The sequence below is a fragment of the Salmo salar genome, chromosome ssa14 (assembly GCF_905237065.1).
Source record: "Salmo salar chromosome ssa14, Ssal_v3.1, whole genome shotgun sequence".
NCBI classification, from domain to species: Eukaryota; Metazoa; Chordata; class Actinopteri; order Salmoniformes; family Salmonidae; genus Salmo; species Salmo salar.
This window is the reverse complement of record NC_059455.1, coordinates 7,841,088-7,852,024: the sequence shown is the minus strand read 5'-3', so window position 1 is coordinate 7,852,024 and position 10,937 is coordinate 7,841,088. Positions and strand designations below refer to the sequence as shown.

General features: G+C 41.2%; 1 protein-coding gene across 1 annotated transcript in view; it reads right to left on the bottom strand.

Moving 5' to 3' along the window:
* Positions 1-5,376: 5,376 nt before the first annotated feature.
* Positions 5,377-10,937, bottom strand: part of LOC106568695 (probable G-protein coupled receptor 158) — an 84,257-nt gene continuing 78,696 nt past the window's right edge. Inside the window, exon 11 of the mRNA XM_014139260.2 lies at positions 5,377-9,042. Coding sequence (XP_013994735.2) covers positions 7,219-9,042 — 1,824 coding nt within the window. The 3' untranslated portion in view covers positions 5,377-7,218. The remainder of the gene's footprint in view (positions 9,043-10,937) is intronic.

The window sequence follows — 10,937 nt, the reverse complement described above, 5'->3', positions numbered from 1 at the left end:
TCTGTGTGTGGAGTAAAGGTGGTCCAAAGTTTTTTCCCCCTCTGGTTGCGCATTTGACATGCATTAAAGTCTGCATTAAAGTCCCCGGCTACTAGGAGCGCCGCCTCTGGGTGAGCGTTTTCTTGTTTGCTCATGGCGGAATACAGCTCATTCAATGCTGTCTTAGTGCCAGCCTCAGTCTGTGGTGGTATGTAAACAGCTACGAAAAATACATATGAAAACTCTCTAGATAGATAGTGTGGTCTATAGCTTATCATGAGATACTCTACCTCAGGCGAGCAATAGCTCGAGACTTTTTTAGATATCATACACCAGCTGTTATTTACAAAAATACATAGTCCGCCGCCCCTTTCTTACCACACGCCGCTGTTCTATCCTGCCGGTACAGCATCTTCGTTCAGCCACGACTCTATGAAGCATAAGATATTACAGTTTTGAATGTCCCGTTGGTAGTTTAATCTTCCGCGTGGGTCATCTATTTTATTCGCCAAAGATTGCACGTTTGCTAGCAGAATAGAAGGAAGTGGAGGTTTATTCGATCGCCTACGAATTCTCAGAAGGCAGCCCGCCCTCTGGCCCCTTTTTTCTCCACCTTCTCTTCACGTAAATCACAGGGATCTGGGCCTGTTCCAGAGAAAGCAGTATGTCATCCGCGTCGGGCTCATCATACTTGTTAAAGGAAAAAAAGGATTCTGTCAGTCCGTGGTGAGTAATCGCAGTCCTGATGTCCATAAGTTATTTTCAGTCATAAGAGACGGTAGTGGCAACAGTATGTACAAAATAAGTTGTAAAAAAAGTTACAAACAACGCAAATAAACAAACCAAAAAATTGCATATTTAAGTTTTATCATCTTCTATCCATATTTCATACTGTATTTTGATACTACATTGATGCTAGAATTAGCATTGATATTCAACAATTCTTGGTAAGAACCTTTGTCCATGTAGAAATCCGTTGTGCGCTTATTTTTTGTCATTGTTGTATTTATACAATTGAGTTACTATATTGATGCCAGAGTTTTATTGAATATACTTGTTGTGACATTTAAATTATCTGCATTCATCAAGGATGATTTGTGTGTTAAGAGGATGCAGTGTTCAGAAATTATTCATACCCTTTGACTTAATCCATATTTTGCTGTGTTACAGTCTGAATTCAAAATGGATTAAATATATTTTTTCTCACCCATCTACAAACAATACTCCATAATGACAAATGGAAAATATGTTTTTAGACATTTTTGCACATTTTCTGAAAATGAAATACAGAAATATCTCATTTACGTAAGTAAATGAATTGTGAGTGTTTCTGGGTAAGTCTCTAAGAGCTTTGCACACCTGGATTGTACAATATTTGCACATAATTTTTTATTTATTATTTAAAGATGTTAAAGTTGCACTATGCAGAAATCACTCTGACATTTCCTGGTAGCTAAAATTCACATAGTTCTACTAATTTCAGTTTATGTGACAAAACAAGCAATCTCTTGTGTGGAGAATCATTGTACCATGTAAACCACAGTGAAATATGTTTTCTATAACCAACGTTTTTGTATATTCAGCTGTTTGAAGCTGGTGTACAAAACCAAATGTAAAAGATGCAAAAACTAAACTTCAGAACAGGAAGCATAGAATCAGCCCACATTGAACAGATCTACTGCCTCTTAGACTTTCTTTCAATGGGAATGAAAGATCTATAACTCGCCCAAAAAGTTACATATTGAAGCTTTAAGCTCTGTCAAGTTGGTTGTTGATCATTGCTAGACAGCCATTTTCAAGTCTTTCCATTGATTTCCAAGCCGATTTAAGTCAAAACTCATCTTGGTAAGCAATTACAGTGTAGATTTGACCTTGTGTTTTAGGTTATTGTCCTGCAGAAAGGTGAATTTGTCTCCCAGTGTCTGTTGGAAGCAGATTGAACCAGGTTTTCCTCTAAGATTTTGCCTATGCTTAGCTCCATTCTATTTATTTTTATCCCAGAAAACTCCCAAGTCCTTGCTGATGACAAGCATACCCATAACATGATGCAGCCTCCACCAGGCTTGAAAATACGAAGAGTGGTACACAGTGATGTGCTGGTTTTGCCCCAAACATTACGCTTTGTATTCGGGACAAAAAGTTCGGGACAAAAAGTTCAGGACATAAAGTTAATTTCTTTGCCACATTTTTGTGTAAACAGGATGCATGTTTTGGAATTCTGTACAGGCTTCCTTCTTTTCACCCTATCATTTAGGTTAGTATTGTGGAGTAACTACGATGTTGTTGATCCATCCTAAGTTCTCATATCACAACCATTAAACTATGTAACTGTTTTAAACTGTCTATGGGGCAGCAGGTAGCCTAGTGGTTAGGGCGTTGGGCCAGTAACCAAATGGTAAAAATCTGTTGTTCTGCCCCTGAACAAAGCAGTTAACCCACTGTTCCCCGGTAGGCCGTCATTATAAATAAAAATTTGTTCTTAACTGACTTGCCTAGTTAAATAAAGGTAAAACATTTTTTAATCCCAATTAGCCTCATGGTGAAACCCCTGAGCAGTTTCCTACCTCTCCGGCAACTTAGTTAGGAAGGATGCCTGTATCTTTGTAGTCACTGGGTGTATTGATACACCATCCAAATCTTAAATAATAATTTCAGCATGCTCAAAGGAATATTCAGCATATGCTTTTTTTATTTTCACCAATCGGTGCCCTTCTTTGCGTGGCATCAAAAAACCTCCCTGGTCTTTGTGGCTGAATATGTACTTGAGGGACCTTACAGGTCCCTTACAGGTGTGCGTAGGGTACAGAGATGGTGTAGTCATTCAAAAATCATGTCAACCACTATTATTGAACATGGAATGAGTCCATGCAACTTATGACATTTGTTAAGGACATTTGTAACTTCTAAACTTATTTAGGTTTGCCATAACAAAGGGGTTGAATACTTATTTTAAATTCAGGCTGTAACACAACAAAATGTAGGAAAAGTAAAGGGGTATGAAGGCACTTTCTGAAGGCACTGTGTGTTTCGTGTTAGCCACCATATTCTATTGTGAGTATCCTCTGCATGCCTTATATAATGTCTGCTTTGTGTGATGTATTTTTGTCCCTACCTTCTTGCCATTTATGCTGTTTTCTGTGCCCAATAATGTTTGTACCATGTTTTGTGCTGCTACCATTTTGTGCTGCTGCCATGTTGTGTTACTACCATGTTGTTGTCATGTTGTGTTGCTACCATGCTGTGTTTTCATGTGTTGCTGCCATGCTGTGTTGTTGTCTTAGGTCTCTCTTTATGCAGTGTTATGGTGTCTCTTGTCGTGATGTGTGTTTTTGTCATATATTTTATTTTATTTTTAATCCCAGCCACAGTCCACGCAGGAGGCCTTTTGCCTTCTGGTAGGCCGTCATTGCAAATAATAATTTGTTCTTAACTGACTAGCCTAGTTAAATAAAGGTTAAATAAATAACAAAATATGAATACTGTATATATAATGACAATTTTCAGGAGACCCTAGGCTACCAGAATGGGGTTGTACACTGTTGTGTGGAGATCCACATGTGTTAGACATCCACAAACAATCATATTATTTTAACATGGACACAGTATGTAAGTAATATAAACATATTGTTTACCCCAAATGAGCTGTAATAAAATGTTTATTTGTTTTTTACAGTGATTCCAATAAAATGCATTTGTAATACCAGATGTGCAATGCTGCTGCTGTAGTGTCTCTTCGCATTAGCACACGTTTAGCATGACATTTAGAGACATGTGGGGCTAAGTCCAGTAGATAGTAGGCTTACTATAACCACTAATTAAAGTTCTAAGAATAGCAATTATGCCACCAGCCAAAGTGCCAGTCTTTACTGCCGTAATACATGCTTTGTAAACATTATGACACCAAACCTCATGCTGATCAAGGCCATTAAACTCTGCTTTAACAAGACTGTAGGCTACATATTTTAATTGTGGTTGAAAGTTTGTTATATATTTAAGCAACAATGTTCCTGGGTACAGCCCTTAGCCGTGTTATTTTGGCCATACACCAGAAACCCCAGAGGTGCCTTATTGCTATTATAAACTGGTTACCAACATAAATAGAACAGTAAACAAGTGTTTTTCCATCACACCTGTGGTATATTGTCTGATATACACACTCTGAAATGTTTCCACCAATCAGGATCCAGGACCCAAACTATCCGGTTTATAATTAAGCAATAAGGCAACGAGGGGTTGTGGTATATGGCCAATATACCACGGCTAAGAACTACTTTTAATAAATGAGCAAAAATGTCTAAAAACCTGTTTTTGCTTTGTCATTATGGGGTATTGTGTGTGTATATTGATGAGGGAAAAAACAACATTTTAATCCATTATATAATAAGGCTGTAACGTAACGCAATGTGGAAAAAGTAAAGGGGTCTGAATACTTTCAGAATGCACTGTATGTTTTCAATAAACATTGGAGACGAATTATAGTTTACATGTTACCAATCTAAGCCAACCTGTCAGTTTTGCCCCATAGTTGTGCACGAGTTGGTTTTGTTGCTAAACGACAAACCCATCTATAGAGATCAGTTATTTCGGGAGCCCAGATACTCTATTTATAAATCCCATCATCGGATGGTTCGGTTTCCCAAGGTACTCCATACACACTTTTCTCTGAAGACAAAGCCTCTCTTGTTCATTGTCAGAACACAAAATAACTACAGCCCACAGTCCCTCTGTGTATTCAGCTTGACCCAGCACTGACCAGAAGCTTCTCCTTCTCTGATATGCAATATCAATACATATTTAGTATATTTTCAGTATATTCAATATTCAATCACTTATTTTATTTAATGCTTTGGTTAAGTGTCTAAAAACTTAAGGGTCATTACAAATGAGCAATCGGTTTGGTTCAACTATAAATTATATTGTTGGGACTTCATTAGTCTGATATTAGGCTCCTGGTGAAATTCTAGTCTGTAAAAACAATTCAAGGATGAGGAAGTAACATTTTAAGAATTGTCATAAGCATGTATGAACCCCTTAAATGGATAGACCAGCCAAATTGCTAATGTACATATTTTCTTGCTTATTGAAAGCAGTCTATGGACAAGGAGAAAACTGCAATCTACCCTTTGGTTTTGCTTACCATGTCAATGCCAATAATATTTGTATTTTCTAACCAAAATCAATGTTTTCCAAAATTCAAACAAATTAAGTAGCGACACAATCCCTTCCAGAGACTTTGAAATACAAGCCTGGCAGAAAATATTATGTCTACGGTTATGTATGCTTATCTCCACCAGGGGTTAGTGTTGTTCTATGTGATGAAGTAGTAGCTATTCTCTCCAGACCATGGTTAGTCAGCACTGTTCGACAATACCCGTCAAATAACAACAGAAAATAAGATTTGAGTTTTATATGAATATTTATTGCAAGCATACAATAGTGGTACAAGCAAACAAGTCATAACAGTCTGATGGAGCAGGGTTTGCGAAGAGCAGTGAGATGTTGGGTCAATATGTTTAGTGTCATGCAGAAGCCACTGTAGCATTCATACAGCATAATCGTGTTCCGGATTACCTAGATCTTATTCACCAGGATACCAAATGGAGGAAAACAGACAAACAGGGAGGAAATAAACCGAACTTGTCTAATAACAAATGTTTCTTTCCATTGCGAAAGTTTTCCATTGCAATAATGAATATGATCCTTATGTCTTTGACAACATTCAACAACAAGAGTTACTAGTTACTGGTGCAGTAGATCAAATCACCACCACTAAAATTTTACAAAGGCCATATAAAGGAAGAGGGAATCGGTAATAATGCTAAAGTGGCAAACGTTTTTTTCATGCAATGCAATGATGCAGACACACACACGCTGTACACACCCACACACACACATGCAATAATGCACACACACTGTACACACCCACGCAATAATGCACACACACACTGTACACACCCACACACACATGCAATAATGCACACACACACACCTACCTGTGTGGAATCTATGGTGACACTATTTTGACAATCAATGTCATAGCATTTGATTTTAGGTGAACAACTATAAGGTGCTATCAAGCAATTACATGGATTTGGAAAGCAAGCAAAAGTAAAATATGCTGTATAATCCATCTGACTTTTCTTTGCTTTTGGTCCATAAGAGAGCACTGAAGTGATTATACATAATCCTTAAAATAAAAAGTTTGATATATTGATGTTTGGGAAAAGTACAAGACAAAACTGGTTAATGATTCACCTAAAATTAACATATGTAAATTAATGTCAACATTGTATAAGAGGGGGGGAAATTGGGATTACAATACTGCTTCAATATTTTTTCCATATCATATTTTCAGATTAATGCACATAGAAACATTCTTGAAAGCTTTATGTTTTAAGTTGTATTTTAACTTTGAACATTGAATTATAATAGGCAACATCAAGTATTACATCTTCATTACCAAATGTTTTGGATGTAAGTTGACGAATGGACATAAAGACACTTTTGAAAGTGCTTTGCCACATGCTACAGCAGTTTTTTTGAGAAATGAATACATCAAAGATAAACTTCCGTTTTTTTTTTACAGACATAAAGCATGTTTGACTAAATGGAGACCAGGTGAGATACTTTTCCTTCAGGGCATGTATCATCATGTCGCTACCTATGTACTAAATGTTAACTATGTACGGTTTATCTATGTACCTATTTCTCCTGCTCAACACTCAAAATGCATATCCTTTGTATAATCTACAAGGCCCAAAATGAAGGCATAATTATCTGTGCACTGTGCTTAATATGGAAATTACATGATGTACTTCCCAATGACCAACATTCTGAACTCATACTCCAACCATTACTTCACAAAAATGGCACAGATGCAGGATACAGGCCAAAGAGAACTCCTAGGACATCATTTAATGTATTGAAGAATGTGAAAAAAGGTGCACAAATGCAAACTGAGAAAATCCACAAGGAAATTGTACCGACAACACATTCCTCTACATTTCAGAAAAGTGACTTTAAGTTACATAATTGCACAACTAACAAAACAACAAATACTTTGTTTGGAATGCTTTAAGAGACGGTAGTGTCATGTTTTTCTTCACAATATGATTTTGACATAACCACAAGGCAAATTGTGCATTGTTTTTTTCCCCACACTTCCCCTATTTTTAAAACCCAGTTTGCAGGGCTTTTGTGCTGTGAATACAAAACATATAAAGTCTATTATTGCAAATATCATGCACTTTTCTCTGACCCATTGTCTTCAAAATCACACGGACAAACGTCAACCTTTTTGGCAGTGCTCATTGGTTGTTTATAATTAGAACTCAAAGAGTTTTCTTTTGCTGGAGAAGTTTTTGTCTGTGCCATGTTGGTTGGTGCGTTCTCTACCTCCCACGAGCATGCCTCCGCTCTCTTGTTCTCCAACACCTCCGGGTCTCTTGTCGAGCTTTTCCGTCTCCCAGACGCGGGCACGGCGACCGAACCGCCCTCCGAGGATTGGCTGACACGTCGTCTTTCCGAGGGCTTGCTGGAGGAGCTCCTCCTCTCCTTGCTCTTTGACCTGTGCTGCTTCTCTTCCTCCCTGTCCCTCCCTCCTTTCTCTCTCTCACCCCGCTCTCCCCTCTCTTTGTAGGAGCATGAGCCTTTTCGTTTCCGCTTGGAGTGAGTCGTGGGGCTGGAGCAGTTTTTCTCCTGGCTGGGGGAGGGCGGGGCAGGGGCTTCATTGTAGTCCCAGGGACAGATGTCCACCATCAGGGTGGGCGGCTGCAGCAGACTCCCAGTGGATTTGGAGTAGTCTGAGTGGAGGATCTTGGGCTTCCCATCGGTGGGTGTAACACTCTTCTTACTTCTGATCCTCTCTGGGGAGATGGAGTCTGAATCACCTCCCAACACCGGCTGCTCCTCAAAGGCCCAGGGGCACACCTCTAGTTTGAGGGGGAGTGGAGATCTGGGGCTTCCTTGTTTCTCTGGCCTCGTCTGGTTCACTCCCCTTACCTTTGGAGCGACGTCGGCCTGCAGGTGATTGCCCTGCGGCTCCCTGTTGCTTCTGTTGGGAGCGACTGCCCTTCGTGCTAACCACGCCACCACCACCACCCCCCCCCTGTGGACTGTGGTGGTCTCTCCCAGAGCAATGGACACATGCTTCTGTGACCTTCCTTCCGAGGGGGTTGGGGGGTCCTCTACATCCCAAGGGCACACCTCGGAGAGGTCATACAGGTTTCTCCCTGGCTCTGTATTGATGGACGGCTGGCTGCCACTCACCTGTTGCTTCATGATGCCCATCTTGCCCATGGGCGTCTTGGAGTACTCCACCGACTGGCTGATGATCATCTTGGGATAACACTCCTTCTCTTCCGCCTCGTCCACCTCAGATAGCATCCTCCCATCGCAGCCCTTGAGTCCCTTCTTGCTTGCTTCCTCCACGCAATGTGTCTTGCTGGTGAGCCCGGGCATCTTCTCTTTGGCACTGGTTATGACACTCAGTGACTTCTGCATGATGGACGTCCTCAGGTGGATAGGCTTTTTATCCACTGTAAAGTTGTGCGCGCTGGCCGACTTGCAGACCAAGGGCACTGACTCCGTGGACTCGGAAGGTTCAACTCTTGGGGCATGCTCTGGTGACTTCTTCACCTGTCTCCTCATGAGGGATCCAAGCAAGGAACCCTCACCGGCAGCCATTTTGTCCCCACACGAGCTCTCTCCGCCAGCAGTTTGCTCCCCTTGGTCACATACGTGGTCGTAGCTGTGTGATTTCTTCAGGCCCAGGACCTTGTTTTTCAGAGAGTCTTCCCTGGACTTGTGACCAGAGTGGGATGGGTCAAAGGGGTTCTGTCGAAGGTTGCTCCGGTTGCTCCCATGCTCACTACAGTCACGATCCTCACGACTGCCATGGCTGCTGTGCCGGTGCATAGTCTCTGGGATCTCAGTGATGCGCCTCATGAGGGAGCGGCCCAGGCCCTTCTTGGAGCTGCGCTTCTTCTGGAGATGGGGGTTGTTGGCCAACATCTTCTTGCGCTTGTAGACCTCCAGTTGGACGTAGAGCTTCTTTAGCTCGTCCTAAAATAGCAACACAGAGAGAGGTGTTGAGAGAGAGAAAAGTGGATGAGAAATCATAAGAGGAAAATGATTTCTCTAAGTGTTTGTGCTACAGACATTTTCTGACATCACAGACACAAACTAACCATGGTCCATTTCCTTGACAGACCAGAACTTTGCCACAAGGTAGTGACTTCCCACAGGGGTCAGTGTTGGGGCCAATCCTGTTTTTATATCTACATGCTCTTTCTAAACCAAATACCTAAGTATACATGAAAACAAAAGGGACACAACATCTCTACCTTATAAAACTTTGGCATCTGCTCTAATGAAAAGCGCTATACAAATTAAACTTGATCATTAATTACAAAAATGTGCTGCTGTCAGTGATACGCCTTCATTGATTGGGCATGTTCCCAAACAAAATGTATTTTCCTTTGTTAAGACAGAGCAAATGGGTGCTTAATCTAACCAGTCTCTTCTCTGTAAAATAAGCTGAATGGCGCCAGAGGAGATGGCTGCCGTTTCACAGGCTTCTACCCAATTGTGCTATTGTGTGTGTTTTTTTGCTTTATTTGTAACTTATTTTGTACCTAATGTTTCTGCCACCGTCTCTTATGACGGAAAAGAGCTTCTGGATATCAGGACAGCGATTATGCACATCGTACTGGACAAAGATTTTTTCTTTAACGAGTCGGACGTGAAGGATTTACTTCAGACCCAAATCCTTGTCATTCACATGAAGAAGAGACAGAGCTATCGGGGACGTAGGTCGAGGTGCCTTGTAAGATTCCGACGGCGAGTGGGTAATCCGCCTCTACCATCAGTCCTATTAGCCAAAGTGCAATCATTGGATAATAAAATGGATGAGCTCCGATCAAGAGTATCCTACCAAGAGACATTAAAAACGGTAATATCTTATGTTTCACAGTGTCGTGGCTGAACAATGACATGGATAGCATACAGCTGGCTGGGTTTTCCATGCATCGGCAAGATAGAACAGCTGCCTCCGGTAAGACAAGGGGTGGCGGTCTGTGTCTATTTATAAATAACAGCTGGTGTAGAAAATCTAATATAAAGGAAGTCTCTAGTTATGCGCGGCTGAGGTAAAGTATCTCATGATAAGCTGTAGAACACACAATTTACCAAGAGACTTTTCATCTATATTTTTTTGTAGCTGTCTATTTACCACCACAAACCGATGCTGGCACTAAGACCACACTCAACAAGCTGAATAAGGCCATAAGCTAACAAGAAAATTCTCATCCAGAGGCGACGCTCCTAGTGGCCGGGGACTTTAGGGAAACTTAAATCCATTTTACCTCATTTCTACCAGCATGTTACATGTGCAACAAGAGGGAAAAAAACTCTAGACCACCTTTACTCCACACACAGAGACGCGTACAAAGCTCTCCCTCGAGCCTCCATTTGGCAATTCTGGCCATAACTTTATCCTCATGATTCCTGCTGACAAGCAACAACTAAAGCAGGTAGTACCAGTGACTTGCTCAATACGGAAGTGGTCAGATGACACAGATGCTAAGCTACAGGACCGTTTTGCTAGCACAGACTGGAATATGTTCCAGGGATTCTTCTGATGGCATTGAGGAGTACACCACATCCGTCACTGGTTTCATCAATAAGTGCATCGATGACGTCGTCCCCACTGTGATCGTACGTACATACCCCAACCAGAAGCCATGGATTACAGGCAACATCTGCACTGAGCAAATGTGTAGAGCTACCGCTTTCAAGGTGCGGGACTCTAACCCGGACGCTTATAAGAAATCCCGCTATGCCCTCCGACAAACCATAAATCAGGCAAAGCGTCAATACAGGACTAAGATTGAATCATACTAGACCGGCTCTGACACACGTTGGATGTGGCAGGGCCTGCAAACTATTACAGACTACAA